Source organism: Octopus sinensis, linkage group LG18 (genome assembly GCF_006345805.1).
Source record: "Octopus sinensis linkage group LG18, ASM634580v1, whole genome shotgun sequence".
NCBI lineage: Eukaryota > Metazoa > Mollusca > Cephalopoda > Octopoda > Octopodidae > Octopus > Octopus sinensis.
The window spans coordinates 6,738,263-6,755,095 of NC_043014.1; the positions used below are offsets into that span (position 1 = coordinate 6,738,263).

The following is a 16,833-nucleotide window of genomic DNA, read 5'->3' on the forward strand; positions in this document are numbered from 1 at the left end:
GTTAAAAAGCAATTATTTGAGGGCAGCGAAATTAGCAAAAGTGACCCTCTAACAAAATATCTTGTATTTTATTCAGCTCTTTACATTCTGAGTTCAAATTTGCCTTTCGTCCCCCTGGGGTCCATTAACCCTTTTTGTTACCATATTCTGGTTGAAATACACTGCCTTTGCCTCAATTGATTTCTAAAATATTGACAAATTTATTCAAATAACTATTTCTTTACTACCTACAAGGGGCTAAACACAGAGGGGACAAACGGATTAAGTCGATTACATCGACCCCAGTGCCTAACTGGTACTTATTTAATCAACCCCGAAAGGATGAAAGGCAAAGTCGACCTCGGCGGGATTTGAACTCAGAACGTAGCGGCAGACAAAATACCGCTAAGCATTTCACCTGGCGTGCTAACGTTTCTGCCAGCTCGCCACCTTATTCAAACAACTGTCCTCGTTAACCCTGGAGCAATCAAATTATTATCAAATGCAATGCTTAATTACTCGCATTGCTTTGAATTAATCCGGCATTCATTATCTTGTACTTTCAAGATTTCAATGATGTGATTGTATATTTTTAAGAATGGCATTGTAGGGTAGGTGTGAGAGGCTGGATATGGCCAGTTTGAACATAAAACCAATAGACTATTTGGGCCACATGTGTCCAGTTTAACCCTTTAACATCCAAATTACTTCATCAAATGTAATTAATTTCAATTAATCACTGCTTTATCTCATCAATAATGTGATTGTTTATTTTTAAAACGAGTTGGTGTTAGAGTGCAGATTTGGCCGATTCAAAGATAAAACAGAATATTTTGGCCACTGCAAATGCTAAAGGGTCAAGCTAGTGTAAGTTTGACCGTTTTCATTTCGATCTCTTTTAAAGCAAAAGAGACTGACAGAATAAGTACTGGGCTTCCAAACAATAGGTCCTGGGGTCAATTTGCTTGACAAAAGGCAGTGCTCCAGTATGGCCACAGTCACATGACTGAAACAAGTAAAAGAGAGTAAAAAGAGTATATATATATATACACACACACAGGTGTGCATTACTGGTACCATAAATCTCTGCTCACTCACACATACAGTTTGTATCATGGAACCAATCTCAGACAGCTTGGTACCAAAAGGGTTAAACGAAGTGCCGGTCAAGTACTCTAAGATCAATAGAACATTCTAAACCCTTTCCCCTCAAAATTGCTGGCCTTAATCAGAAACCATTTTTTTGTTATCTTTGTAAATTTCCCTTTTTTTATTCTGTGGGTTTTCTACTTTATTGGGGAATATTTTTTAATTCTAAGAAAATATAAAGTAATATTTACAATAAACTCGAAGCCATGTTTTGTTTTTCTTAACTCTAAAGTTCTTCTTATAATTCTGTAAAACCAAATGTGTGTAGATACCAACTTAGCTAATCCACTCGCAAGTGGATTTGGTCAGCCCAGGGCTATAGTAGAAGACACCTGCCCATGTGTTTTCTTCTATAGCCCTGATCCAACCAAAACCCTGTGAGTTGATTTGGTATCCAGAAACTGAAATAAGCCCATTTTGGGCAAGTGTCTTCTACTATAGCCTCGAGCTGACCAAAGCCTTCTGAGTGGATTTGGTAGACAGAAACTGAAAGAAGCCCATTTTGGGCAAGTGTCTTCTACTATAGCCTCGACCTGACCAAAGCCTTCTGAGTGGATTTGGTAGACAGAAACTGAAAGAAGCCCATTTTGGGCAAGTGTCTTCTACTATAGCTCGAGCTGACCAAAGCCTTCTGAGTGGATTTGGTAGACAGAAACTGAAAGAAGCCCATTTTGGGCAAGTGTCTTCTACTTAGCCTCGAGCTGACCAAAGCCTTCTGAGTGGATTTGGTAGACAGAAACTGAAAGAAGCCCATTTTGGGCAAGTGTCTTCTACTATAGCCTCGAGCTGACCAAAGCCTTCTGAGTGGATTTGGTAGACAGAAACTGAAAGAAGCCCGTTTTGGGCAAGTGTCTTCTACTATAGCCTCGAGCTGACCAAAGCCTTCTGAGTGGATTTGGTAGACAGAAACTGAAAGAAGCCCGTTTTGGGCAAGTGTCTTCTACTATAGCCTCGAGCTGACCAAAGCCTTCTGAGTGGATTTGGTAGACAGAAACTGAAAGAAGCCCGTTTTGGGCAAGTGTCTTCTACTATAGCCTCGAGCTGACCAAAGCCTTCTGAGTGGATTTGGTAGACAGAAACTGAAAGAAGCCCGTTTTGGGCAAGTGTCTTCTACTATAGCCTCGAGCTGACCAAAGCCTTCTGAGTGGATTTGGTAGACAGAAACTGAAAGAAGCCCGTTTTGGGCAAGTGTCTTCTACTATAGCCTCGAGCTGACCAAAGCCTTCTGAGTGGATTTGGTAGACAGAAACTGAAAGAAGCCCGTTTTGGGCAAGTGACTTCTACTATAGCCTCGAGCTGACCAAAGCCTTCTGAGTGGATTTGGTAGACAGAAACTGAAAGAAGCCCATTTTGGGCAAGTGTCTTCTACTATAGCCTCGAGCTGACCAAAGCCTTCTGAGTGGATTTGGTAGACAGAAACTGAAAGAAGCCCATTTTGGGCAAGTGTCTTCTACTATAGCCTCGAGCTGACCAAAGCCTTCTGAGTGGATTTGGTAGACAGAAACTGAAAGGAGCCCATTTTGGGCAAGTGTCTTCTACTATAGCCTCGAGCTGACCAAAGCCTTCTGAGTGGATTTGGTAGACAGAAACTGAAAGAAGCCCGTTTTGGGCAAGTGTCTTCTACTATAGCCTCGAGCTGACCAAAGCCTTCTGAGTGGATTTGGTAGACAGAAACTGAAAGAAGCCCGTTTTGGGCAAGTGTCTTCTACTATAGCCTCGAGCTGACCAAAGCCTTCTGAGTGGATTTGGTAGACAGAAACTGAAAGAAGCCCGTTTTGGGCAAGTGTCTTCTACTATAGCCTCGAGCTGACCAAAGCCTTCTGAGTGGATTTGGTAGACAGAAACTGAAAGAAGCCCGTTTTGGGCAAGTGTCTTCTACTATAGCCTCGGGTTGACCAAAGCCTTCTGAGTGGATTTGGTAGACAGAAACTGAAAGAAGCCCGTTTTGGGCAAGTGTCTTCTACTATAGCCTCGAGCTGACCAAAGCCTTCTGAGTGGATTTGGTAGACAGAAACTGAAAGAAGCCCGTTTTGGGCAAGTGTCTTCTACTATAGCCTCGAGCTGACCAAAGCCTTCTGAGTGGATTTGGTAGACAGAAACTGAAAGAAGCCCGTTTTGGGCAAGTGTCTTCTACTATAGCCTCGAGCTGACCAAAGCCTTCTGAGTGGATTTGGTAGACAGAAACTGAAAGAAGCCCATTTTGGGCAAGTGTCTTCTACTATAGCCTCGAGCTGACCAAAGCCTTCTGAGTGGATTTGGTAGACAGAAACTGAAAGAAGCCCATTTTGGGCAAGTGTCTTCTACTATAGCCTCGAGCTGACCAAAGCCTTCTGAGTGGATTTGGTAGACAGAAACTGAAAGAAGCCCGTTTTGGGCAAGTGACTTCTACTATAGCCTCGAGCTGACCAAAGCCTTCTGAGTGGATTTGGTAGACAGAAACTGAAAGAAGCCCATTTTGGGCAAGTGTCTTCTACTATAGCCTCGAGCTGACCAAAGCCTTCTGAGTGGATTTGGTAGACAGAAACTGAAAGAAGCCCGTTTTGGGCAAGTGTCTTCTACTATAGCCTCGGGCTGACCAAAGCCTTCTGAGTGGATTTGGTAGACAGAAACTGAAAGAAGCCCATTTTGGGCAAGTGTCTTCTACTATAGCCTCGGGTTGACCAAAGCCTTCTGAGTGGATTTGGTAGACAGAAACTGAAAGGAGCCCGTCGTATATATGTATATGTGTTTGTGTTTGTCCCCTCAACATTGCTTGACATTGGTGTGTTTAGGTCCCTGTAACGTAGCGGTTCGGCAAAAGAGACCAACAGAATAAGTACTAGGCTTCCAAACAATAAGTCCTGGGGTCGATTTGCTCGACTAAAAGCGGTGCTCCAGCATGGCCACAGTCACATGACAAACAAGTAAAAGAGAGTAAAAAGAGTATATATATATATACATACACTTTTGTAATAATACCTACATGTTTTGAAGGAAATAATCTTTTCCCCACTTTAGAGACATCAGATCTTTCAAGATCCTTGAAGATGATGAAAACAACCTGATGTTTCTAAAGTGTCAAAATTTGATAAAATTGTCCACAGAAGGAATGTAAAAAAATTTTCTTTTTTAATGGTTGAACTTGTGGAAGTCGGATGTTTGTAGAAAGAAAAGCAAAATTTGAGCAGAGCAAGGAAACAGCAGAACACAACACCGAGACGCACAGACAAAGAAATAAACAAAACAAAAACCATTGTGTGTCCATTATATTTTATTTTTATTTCTTTATTTTTTTTTTTATTTTGCAATGAATTTTATTCCCTTAAAAATACAACTATTTGGATTTTGGATGCCTGTTGTGGTGCTGAGTGGACAGAACTGAACTAAAACATCTTAAGAATGGTCAGTGTTTCCCTGGGGACTATAATATATGTGTGTGAGAGGAATATATATGTATGTGTATATATATACATACACACGTTTATAAGTATATATATATACTTATATGTGTATATATCTTTGTACATATATATATATATACTTATATGTTTATATATATGTATATATACTTATGTTTGTGTATATATATATACGTATATATATTTATGTATGTTTGTATATATATATATATATATATATATATATATGTGTGTGTTTATATATTATATACATATATTTATATATGTGTTTATATATTATATACACACATATATATATGTATATTTGTGTGTATATATATGTATGTATATATACATATATATATATATGTATGTTTGTATGTATATATATATATATCTATGTATACCTATATATATGTAAAAATATATACGTATATATATTTATATGTGTATGTATATATATATCAGTACTTAGATGGTTGTGTAAACTAACAACTGGGAGAAGCATTTTGTATTTTGCTTGGTGTGAATGGTCAGTCAACACTGACCACTGGGGATAAATTTAATGTGTGAAACGGTCAATGGATCAAATCTGACTACACTTTGACCCATGGAGAATATTCCTGTATTAAAGGAGGGGACAAAGGTTAGACCACTGAGGGACACGCCATGAGTGGAGTGGTCAGTGGCTTGAGAAAAATCCTGACTTTTGGGGAGATATCTTTTAAAGGGGAAAATGGTCAAATGGTAAGTGGTTTGATTGACTTCTGACCAATTAAAGATAACATTTGTTAAAGCGAGATTGTCAGTGACAAAAGTTCATTTGAAGATTTTATACACACACATATATCTGTATCTATAGATAAATATATATTTTTATAAACATTTTACAAATATAGTCATAAGTATTTCATAAATGTGTGTAAGTATACTGTGCATATGTATGTATGTTTGGCTATAGAACATATATATATGTATGTATATATATGGCTGTGTGGTTAGGGAGCTTGCTTCCTAGCTACATGGTTTCGGGTTCAGTCCCACTGCATGGCAGTTTGGGTAGGTGTCTTCCACTATAGCCCCGAGCCGACCGGAGCTTTGTGATTGAATTCGGTAGGTGGAAGTTACTGCCGTGTGTGTATGTGTGCGTATAGCTGCTCAGTGCCTCTCCGAAAGAGAGAGAGAGAGGGGATATATATATATATATATATAATCATATCGTTAGACCACTGGAAATGTAAATTTTGATTGAATATTTTAAATTTAATTAAATTCCATTTCCCTTTTGATATGATTAAACATTATAACTTTTTGGATAATTTTCGGTTAAAGTTGGTGGTTTATTGTAGCCAACGGTAGGACTGCGAATGCGCAGAAAAATTTGAAAAGTTACTTAGTATAAACAGGAGACAGGTAGCGGTGCTTGTCTTCTGTCTTATATATTTTAACCCTAGGTTGGACCTCGCCGAAGAAGATCAGACCTTGCGAGTTCCCCCCGACTTGCTAAAAGAAGATCAGAAACCAATTTGGTCCGAGGTATTAAATGGTAAATGTTTTTCATTTCCAAATTTATTCCTGTTGAATTTTATCCGTTATTTTTGTGGTTCTCTAATGTGTTGAATCTCACCCTAAGTGTGGATTCCTTATGTGTATAAATATGCACTATATCGTGTGTGTATATATATATATAACGGCGGTGCATCAGCATGGCCGCGGCTTTGAGCTGAAACTAGAAAAAATAGTATATATATATATATAATATATATATATAATATATATATATATAATATATATATATATATATATATATTATATATATATATATATATATTATAAGTAATTAAGGGTTTAGCAACGAATTGCCTCACCAACGCACCGAATTTAGAAATAGCAGTCAAAGAGATATAGCTATTCCTTCTACTAAAAGGGAGATCTCAGTAAAAACACAGCACTTGAAAGGCAAGTGCTGTGTTTTTACTGAGACCCCCCCTTTTAGTAGAAGGAATAGCTATATCTCTTTGACTGCTATTTCTAAATTCGGTGTGTTGGTGAGGCAATTCGTTGCTAAACCCTTAATTACTTAGTATTACTTAAATTTTCCTCGAATGAGGCTTTTACATGCCGAAATCTACTTGGTGTAATTGATAATTATTCCAAATTAATTAATTTCACCCTTTATTGCTACTGATATATATATATATATATATATATATATATATACACATACACACACACAAATTGTACAGTATATTATATATACACTCTCACAAATTGTACAGTATATTATACACACACAAACACACACACATATTTTACAGTATATATTTATCGAGTTAGAAAACAGAGATCTAACGGATACAATTTAATTTATATGTTGATTAATTAATAAATTAATTTGTATCCGTTAGATTTCTGTTTTCTAACTCAATAAAAAAGTTTGACATTTCACAATATTCTATATTTTATATCCATTGAAGAATTATCTAAGCATTTCGCCCGGCGTGCTAACGTTTCTGCCAGCTTTCGCCGCCTTGGAGAAGAAAGTATTCCAACAGTGGCAACCACTCTGAAGATTTATACAGCAGTGATGAAACTCGGTCACTGCTAGCCTTGAATCTTTGTAGAATAGATAAACAGCGGTGGTGCCCCAGCATGGCCGCGGCCTTCGGCCTAAAACATTTTTAAAGATTTAAGGATTTAGGACGTTGTTCAACCAGTGAGTGAAAAGGGGTCAGTTAGTGGATTTAAGGATGTTTGGGTCAATAAAGGAGATCGTTCACAAGGGAACTAGCTAGGGGTGTGGCAACCTTCTATTGGCCAGAGTGTGATAGATATACAGGTGGGAGATGGACACTGGTCTTCACAACTTCTGACCCGACATGGAGCAAATGTTATACACTGGTCACTCGACTACTACTGCTGCTACTACTACTATTTCTGTGACGCTCAGGATGCAGCTGGCCACCACTGCAAAACCATTTATTTTGCACGCAGACTTTTGGCAACTGGGAACAGAGAGATTATTATTATTATTATTATTATTATTACATGTTTGTCTTTATCTTATATTAAACTTTTAATACTTTTTGATAATTATATTATTTTTAAAAAAAAATAATAAAATATATATATATATATATTTAAAATTTATAAGTTTAAATTATTAATTTAAATAATTTTAATTTTAACTTTAATTTAAATATTTTAATTTGGAATTTTATATTTTTTATATATTTTTTTAATTAATTTTATTTCTATGTTTTGGCTTATGATTTTCACTGATTTGCCTAATAGTGGTTTTATCTCTAATATGTGTGTGTGTGTGTGTGTGTGTGTGAAGAAATTATTGTTATTAGTATTATTCAAATTTTGTCTTTAATCATTGCATGTTTTGTGCTGCAAAATGGAGAAACATCTTCGATAGTCAAAATTATTATTTTTTTCTTTTTTGTTCCTGATATTGAAGAAAGTGTAGTGGGTGGGTGGGCGGAGGAGGTGAGAAATAATGTAGGGGTGGAGCGGAGTGACATTTTACGAAAAGTTTTGGCTTACCTGTAGAATGTGGGGTTGGGGTGAGGTTAGTGAGTCTGCGGGGGAGGAGAGGGGGGCCCGGAGGCAAACGCATGGCACAACGACCACCAATGCCACCATGGCCACTCCTACTTACTACTCCGAAGTGTTGGGCGTGAGTGGAAAAATGAAGGTTAAGTGAGAACAACAAGCGGTAGACAACCTCGCAAAGAAAGAAAAAAAGGTGGTGGGGAGGAAGAGGAGGTGGGGGGTTCGGTTCTCGACCGGTCCTAGTCGAAAACTGATTTAGATGCTTTCTCGATGAAGGTCGCCAGACGAATGTCTCGATGAGACAGACCATTGAATTCATGAGTGCTCAGTTTGATTTGAACCTGGAATCCAGAAATAAAGCATAATTATAATTTCAAAAACAATTGTAAAATTACGACAGTAAAACAAGATTTCAAAATTTTCCACAAAGACAGAAGCATGGCTGTGTGGTAAGAAGCTTGCTTCCCAACCACATGGTTTCAGGTTCAGTCCCGCTGTGTGGCACCTTGGGCCAACCAAAGCCTTGTGAGTGTATGCACATACATACATGCAAATATGGAGGTCACTGATATAAAACAAGGCAGCGAGCTGGTAGAAACGTTAGCACACCGGGCGAAATTCGTAGCAGTATTTCGTCTGTCGTTACGTTCCGAGTTCAAATTCCGCCGAGGTCGACTTTGCCTTTCATCCTTTCGGGGTCGATAAATAAAAAGTACCAGTTGCGCACTGGGGCCGATGTAATCAACTTAATCCCTTTGTCTGTCCTTGTTTGTCCCCTCTGTGTTTAGCCCCTTGTGGGTAGTAAAGAAATAGATATAAAACTAGATATGCAGGGAATGACATTGGACATTTTGGGAATCTTTTGCACACACCTGAGATCATGGTATTCCAACATTCCTCAGCCTGTGACCCCTATTGTCGTTAGATATCCTGCCTTGAATTGTCCCAAGATCATGTCAATAGGGTGAAATAAGTCCTGGGGTCGATTTCTTCGACCCCAGGACTTAGTCTTTTTAGCCTTAGTGGTTTGGCAAGAGAGACCGATAGAATAAGTACTAAGTTATGGGGACAGAGGAACAAACAAAGACACAAAGACACACACACATAAACATATATATAGGGTAAAGACCCCCTTTGGTCATGAATAACCATGGGATTGCACCTAGAAAGTTCCCCTCCAAGACACTAATCTGGGTAAGGTTTATAGAAGACCAGTATTTGCCGATGCCCACCAGCCTTCCCTTACCACGCCTCTGATGTTATCCAAGACAAAGGGACCGATACAGCTTGGCACCTGTGACGCCGCAGCTCACTTCTACAGCTGAGTAAATTGGAGCAACGTGAAATAAAGTGTCTTGCTCAAGAACACAACACGCAGCCCGGTCCAGGATTCAAACTCACAACCTCACGATTATAGGCTCCAGGCAAGGTTGTTTATGGAAGACCAGCTGTCGCCCATGCATACCAGATTCCCCTCTCCACGCCACTGATGTTATCCAAGGGAAAGGCAAAGGGGCCGATACAGCTTGGCACCCATGACGTCGCAACTCATTTCTACAGCTGAGTGCACTGGAGCAACGTGAAATAAAGTGTCTTGCTCAAGAACACAACACGCAGCCCAGCCTGGGAATCAAACTCATATTTCATGATTGTGAGAGAGAGACAGACAACAACAGGCAGAGATACTTACTTTATTATAGACATTAAACCACTCTGGGTGATGATCCATCTTATCAGCCATTAGAGCAATTCTGGTCATGAAACCGAAACACTGTAGAAGAGGAACCAGAAAGGAAGGCATTGTGATTAAAACAGCTCAAACAAACTCACCAACCAACGTCATCCCTTTGACATTTAACCCTTTCATTACCAAACCGCCCAAAACCACCCGAAAAAAATTTTGGTTAATGTGACCAAACCGCCCAAATTTACCTATTCATATTTAAATGAGAATATCAGAGCAAATCTCTTTAGTACATTCGTGAAAACACGTGATTATACTTCGTAACAGTCATCTACAGTTTTGTACATGATTGACGTGTAATTTTAATTCCCTGAATTTTGGAGATTTTTTCCACATTTTTTTCGACATCGATTTTTCTTCAACTTTGAATGGATTGGAGTTTCATGTTATCAAGCATTGATTCCGAATTGGAAAATTTGTGAAGCAAATACTGGGTACTGTTGTGGATTTAGTTTTTATACAGGGAAACTAATGTTAGTCAGCATGGCTTAGGGTATGATGTGGTCTGGAAGTTATTGTTTGAAGCGATCAATGCGGTCAGAAATATAGTAACGAAAGGGTTAAACCAACCAAATCCAATCCAAATATTCTACCTGTTTTATTATGTTCAAAACAGCCAGAAACCAGCCCCTCACATGTCCCCTGCTACACCATTCTGAAAATAAATAATCACTTTATTGAAGCCTAAAAGCACTGAGATAATGTATGATTAATTCTCTACACTCTTGGAGTGGTTGGCATTAGGAAGGGCATCCAGCTGTAGAAACTCTGCCAGATTAAGACTGGAGCCTGGTGCAGCCATCTGGTTCACCAGCCCTCGGTCAAATCGTCCAACCCATGCTAGCATGGAAAGCGGACGTTAAACGATGATGATGATGATGAATTCAAAACAATGTAAATAAATAAGCATTCATCATCATCATTTAGTGTCTGCTTTCTATGCTAGCATGGGTTGGACAGTTCAACTGGGGTCTGGGAAGCCAGGGGCTGCACCAGGCTCCAGTCTGATCTGGCAAGGTTTCTACAGCTGGATGCCCTAACTAACGCCAACCACTCCATGAGTGTAGTGGGTGCTTTCTATGTGCCAGGCGGGGCTGGCAAACGTCCACGATCGGATGGTGCTTTTTACATACCACTGGCACAGAGGCCAGACGAGGCTGGCAATGGCCACAATCGGATGGAGCTTTTTACGTGACACCGGCACCGAGGCCAGTCGAGGCCGCGCTGGCAACAGCCACAGTCAGATGGTGTTTTTTACGTGTCCTCATCTTGTTTCTCAATTCTTGGAATTTCTGAAGAACTGTCTTTGCAATTTGTAGGTGGATATTGTGATTAGGGGGGACATAACCCCTTTCAGCTGCGAGTTCCTGACATTATCTTTTCTGTCAAGGCTATTTCTCTGAGATATATGAAAAAAATGTATCCGTTGTAAGGAAAAGCAGACAGAATATGAATTACCTGGTTGAAGTTCTTGAAAACGAATTCCTTGTAGATGGCATCTCTTCCTTTTACAATGGTCCATCCTTCTTTCATCAAAGGGGCAAGGACATCATCTCTTTCCTCACTGGTCAGTTTTGATGTTTTCTCAGCTGCCTGTAAAAATAAATAAATAAAAATTTGTTTTAAAATTTACAAAAAAAAAAAAAACCCCAAGATTTCACAGATTGAAATAAAAATGAAATGGAAAACAATGGCAGAAGAGAAAAATGATTTGCTTGGTTCATATATTTATATTCCAGGTACAGGTGTAGTAGTGGCGTGGTTAAGAAGTACACTTCCCAACAATATGGTACCGAGTTCAGTCCCATGGCATGGCACCTGGGTCAAGTGTTTTCTACTACAGCCCCAGATCAACCACAGCATTGTGAGTGGATTTGGTAAATGGAAACTGAAAGAATCCCGTTGTCTGTGTGGGATGACATCAGCAGCTGGGGAGCTGACCGGAAAGGGCAGTCGTGATGCGTGCGCAGCAAGCGGGGAATTCTGCCTTTTCGAGTCAGGTCATCGAGGGGCTAAGACGGGTCATCACGTTGTTATGGTTGGGTGAAGCAGCTGCTATCTCTAGCGTTTGGGTCAGGCTGTGTTGAAGGATCCGTTACCGCTGAAGGGTCTCCATCTGAGCAAGAGAAGGTGGGTGCCTTTATTTCGAATCTCCCACATACACCACAGTCTGTGCATGTGTTTCTTTGGGCCTCTTTGTCTTGACATAACACATTAGTTGTAAACGAGTGTCACCGTCATACAAGTGGTGTGGTTTGTTTCCAATCTTGTGTGGAAACATGTCAAGCCATGAGTAAAAAAATACCTTGCTTATTGGGAACAGGTGAGAGTTGGCAACAGAAATGGCATTAGGCCATGGAAAAAAATCAAATCTGCCTCAGTGAATTCCATTTGACTCATGGAAACAGAAAGATAAGGCGGCGAGCTGGCAGAAACGTTAGCACGCCGGGCGAAATGCTTAGAGGTATTTCGTCTGCCATTACGTTCTGAGTTCAAATTCCGCCGAGGTCGACTTTGCCTTTCATCGTTTCGGGGTCGATAAATTAAGTACCAGTTACACACTGGGGTCAATGTAATTGACTTAATCCCTTGTTTGTCCCCTCTATGTTTAGCCCCTTGTGGGCAATAAAGAAATAAGAAACGTTAGCACGCTGGGCGGTATTTTCGTCTGCCTTACATTTTGAGTTCAGAATCTGCCGAGGTCGACTTTGCCTTTCATCCTTCCGGGGTCGATTAAATAAGTACCAGTTACGCACTGGGGTCGATGTAATTGACTTAATCCTTTTGTCTGTCCTTGTTTGTCCCCTCTGTGTGTAGCCCCTTGTGGGCAATAAAGAAATAGGAAACATAAAAATGTGGGCATTAAAACGAGGTATATGACCAGGGGTGCGGTATTCTTTCTTCTTACTAACAATACTGGAGAACACCAAGTACAACCAACCTATTTCTTTACTACCCACAAGGGGCTAAACACAGAGGGGACAAACAAGGACAGACACACGGATTTGACATCGGCAGAATTTGAACTCAGAACATAACGGCAGACGAAATATGGCTACATATTTTGCCTGGTGTGCTAACATTTCTACCATCACTTTGCAGCATAAGTATAACACACACACACACACACACACAAGATAAAAAGTTAGTAGCCGGTACATCCGACATGCACCTAATATTTGGTGGACAGACAGCAACAATACAACAACAACAGGGTATAAAAATGCATGAGATCCATAGATCCAGTAAGGATTATACCTATTTCTTTACTACCCACCAGGGGCTAAACACAGAGAGGACAAACAAGGACAAACAAACGGATTAAGTCGATTATATCGACTCCCAGTGCGTAACTGGTACAGATTTAATCGACCCCAAAAGGATGAAAGGCAAAGTCGACCTCGGCGGAGTTTGAACTCAGAACGTAACGGCAGACAAAATACCTATTTCTTTACAAACGGATTAAGTCAATTATATCAACCCCAGTACGTAACTGGTACTTAATTTATCGACCCCGAAAGGATGAAAGGCAAAGTCGACCTCGGCGGAATTTGAACTCAGAAGGTAGTGGCAGACGAAATACAGCTAAGCATTTTGCCCGGCGCGCTAACGATTCTGCCAGCTCGACGCCTTGGTAAGGATTATACCAGTAATGTCCGAGCCCCACAATGCCCAATGTGTCCCCACATGCTGTACAGCAGGTACCCATAAAATGAAACAAAAATACTCAAAATGAAATTTTACCTGGGCATTTCGAGGACTAAAACCCGCTGATGTGCAAGCCCCAACCCTCAGTTCTTGCCTTTTTATGTCTCATCATCTTCAACCCTTTAAGCATTTAAACCAGTCATATCTGGCCAAAATATTCTCCTTTTTTTATGTTCCTAATAGCAACCCTGTAATATTCATCATCATCATCATTTAACGTCCGCTTTACTATGGGTTGGACGATTTGACTGAGGACTGGCAAACCAGATGGCTGCACCAGGCTCCAGTCTTGATCTGGCAGAGTTTCTACAGCTGGATGCCCTTCCTAACGCCAACCACTCCCACTCCAAGAGTGGTAGTGGGTGCTTTTAAAGTGCCACCGGCACAAGGGCCAGTCTGGCAACTGCCACCCTCAAAAACGGTGTTTTTTACGTGCCACCTGCACAGGAGTCAGTCCAGCAATCATGTGACTGACCAGGCTATTAGATGTTGTTACACGTCACTGATCACAATGCACTTTAGCCTTCGATTGATGCGAGTCTGCTGGCTAGGTGAGCAAGCCAACATTCCCTGCCTTGATTGAAAGTGGAGACTGGAGTAACGCGAAATGAAGTGTTTTGATCAAGAATCCAACATGCTGCCCACTCAGGAATTGAACCCACGATCTAGTGATTGCATGTGCAACAGCTTAACCACTAGGCCATGTGCCTTCACCAAACTAAGATAACGAGATGGTGAAGATGCCGACGACCGCTCGGTTCAAAGTCTCCCTTGACCTCAAGTGGCCTGAACTCTTTACATGAACACCACCCTGTACATAACTCCATGTCCCCCTACATGGCCTTGCTTTTGCTTTTTGAGCCAAAAAATTAACTAACTAACTAACTAACTTGGCAGTTGAAAGGTAAGCGATTTGAACCACCAACCCCTCAGTTAAATGTTGATAGATTTACCCCACCACACTGCAAACTAAAGACAACGCCATCCCAAACACACTCCGCCGACAATTAACCTAGATTTTTAAGTGAAAAAAATGTTTTATTTACTTGACGTATTTAATTAAGAGTTAATATATCAACATTCCACCACTAAGACAACAACCGACAACAAACAATCTTAACCCTAAACACACAAACCTTACATCTTTAAGACAACCAGTAACATAGACTTATCTTCTTTCTCCTTTACTTGTTTCAGTCATTAGACTGTGTGGCCATGCTGGGGCCTCCGTTATGGTACTTGTATCGTACCTATATGTATATATATATATTATACACACATGCACATATTAAATTAATTCCCGTAACTGAGCAGTTTGGCAAAAGACACTGATAGAATAAGTACTAGGTTTAAAAAGAAATAAGTAATTTATTCAACTAAAAATTCTAAAAGCCGGTGCCCCAGCATGGCCACAGTCTAATGATAAACACACATAAAACATACACACATATACTTGCACATATACGTAATATATGTATGTATGTATTAACATCCAAGTGTTAATAGAAATTCACGTGCAAGTGGTTGAGCACTCCACAGACACATGTACCCTTAACGTAGTTTTCAGGGAGATACAGTGTGACAAGGGTAGCCTTTTTGAATTACGGGTGCAACTCATTTTCACCAGCTGAGTGGACTGGAGCAACGGGAAACAGAGTGTCTTGCTCAAGGATATAACACACCATGTGGAGGCGCAATGGCCCAGTGGTTAGGGTAGCGGTTTCGATTCCAAGACCGGACGTTGTGAGTGCTTATTGAGCGAAAACACCTAAAGTTCTACGAAGCTCCGGTAGAGGGTGGTGGCGAACCCTGCTCTACTCTTTCACCAAAACTTTCTCTCACTCTATCTTCCTGTTTCTGTTGTACCTGTATTTCAAAGGGCCAGTCTTGTCACACTCTCCCCAAGAAATACGTTAAGGGTACACGAGCAGGTTGTTCCGTTGATCGGATTAGCAGGAACCCTCGTCGTCACAACCGACCGAGTGCCAATATATATATATATACATATAGTGAAAGTAAAGAATACGCACACCAACCGTTTTCGGCGTAACAAAAACCCAAACCCTTAAAAAGCGGGTGTATATTCTTGAGTTTCGCCTATATATATATATATATATATATATATATATATATATATATATATATATATATATATATATATACACATACATACATACATAACATATATATATATAAACAAGGTATTAATCGACCTGAGACTATTGTAGGAAATGCTTCAAGTGCTCCAGTTTGGCCTCAGTCTAGCTCAACGCGTGAGAAAGAATTTAAAAGAGCAGTTGTGAAAAAGACAACAAAAAACCCCAAAAAAACAACTCGTAAAAAAATTAAATCAATAAAAAATAAAAATAAAAAAAAAAACCGTTTAAACACGGATTGTGTGAGAAGTGAATAATCGAAGAACAAAAGTGAATGGTTATTTTGGACATACCATTTTTCTGGTTGGAGACAAAAAGGGAGAGAGAATACAGAGATTTGATTTGAGTTTGTGCAAACAAAACGGGCACCGGAGTAATTATGTGTCACACAGCCTGGCCTAGGTCTAGCGATTGTGTTTTATTGCGCGAAGCGACAAGTTTCTATCCGTCCCCCCTCTCTCTCTCTCCTTGGCCTTGTCACTGCGAATGCGGGCCTGTGAAACATGTATACATACATATATACACACACATATAAATATGTATATAGACACACATAACAGGTGGGGGAAGGAACGAAGCATTCGTTGGTGGTTGGCGGGTAAAAATATCTGCCTTGGTGACGGTGGTTATATGCAAGTAAGAGATAACAGGAATGGTAGGCGAGGGAGAAAGCCTAGCCAACCAGTTTTTCTCACATGTAAGGGGTTTATATATATATATATATATATATATATATATACAGCTATATATACAGCCTTGGTTTTTTATCTCATTACGCAAAAAATTCTTTTATATATATACTAGCGGTATCGCCCGGCGTTGCTCGGGTTTGTAAGGGGAAATAACTATAAAGCATTTCTAGAGAGTTATAGCCAAATAAATAGCAAAAAAATGCATTAAAAATGGAAATAAAAATTATGGTAAATTTTTTCTTAAATCGTTGACTCATCGTAGACATTTTTAGAGAGTTACTTCCCTTATATAATAGCGAAAAAATGCATTAAAATGGAAAAAAAAATGATGGTAAATTATTTTTAAAATCGTTGACTCATCGTAGACATTTTTAGAGAGTTACTTCCCTTATATAATAGCGAAAAAATGCATTAAAATGGAAAAAAAAAACGGTAAATTATTTTTAAAATCGTAGACTCATCGTAGA

At 39.7% G+C, this 16,833-nt stretch overlaps 1 protein-coding gene across 3 annotated transcripts in view; it reads right to left on the minus strand.

Annotated features, from left to right (window-relative positions):
• Positions 1-7,863: 7,863 nt before the first annotated feature.
• The window catches only part of LOC115221645 (probable pterin-4-alpha-carbinolamine dehydratase), a 43,354-nt gene continuing 34,384 nt past the window's right edge, over positions 7,864-16,833 (minus strand). Inside the window, exons 1-4 of one of the 3 annotated variants that reach the window (XM_029791848.2) lie at positions 15,968-16,122; positions 11,269-11,403; positions 9,757-9,837; positions 8,265-8,407 (exon numbers count right to left, since the gene is read on the minus strand). In XM_029791848.2, coding sequence (XP_029647708.1) covers positions 8,306-8,407; positions 9,757-9,837; positions 11,269-11,403; positions 15,968-15,970 — 321 coding nt within the window. In that variant the 5' untranslated portion in view covers positions 15,971-16,122 and the 3' untranslated portion in view covers positions 8,265-8,305. Of the gene's footprint in view, positions 8,408-9,756; positions 9,838-11,268; positions 11,404-15,967; positions 16,123-16,833 lie in introns of those variants that run through there. The other 2 variants (XM_029791846.2, XM_029791847.2) reach the window with 2 other exon arrangements.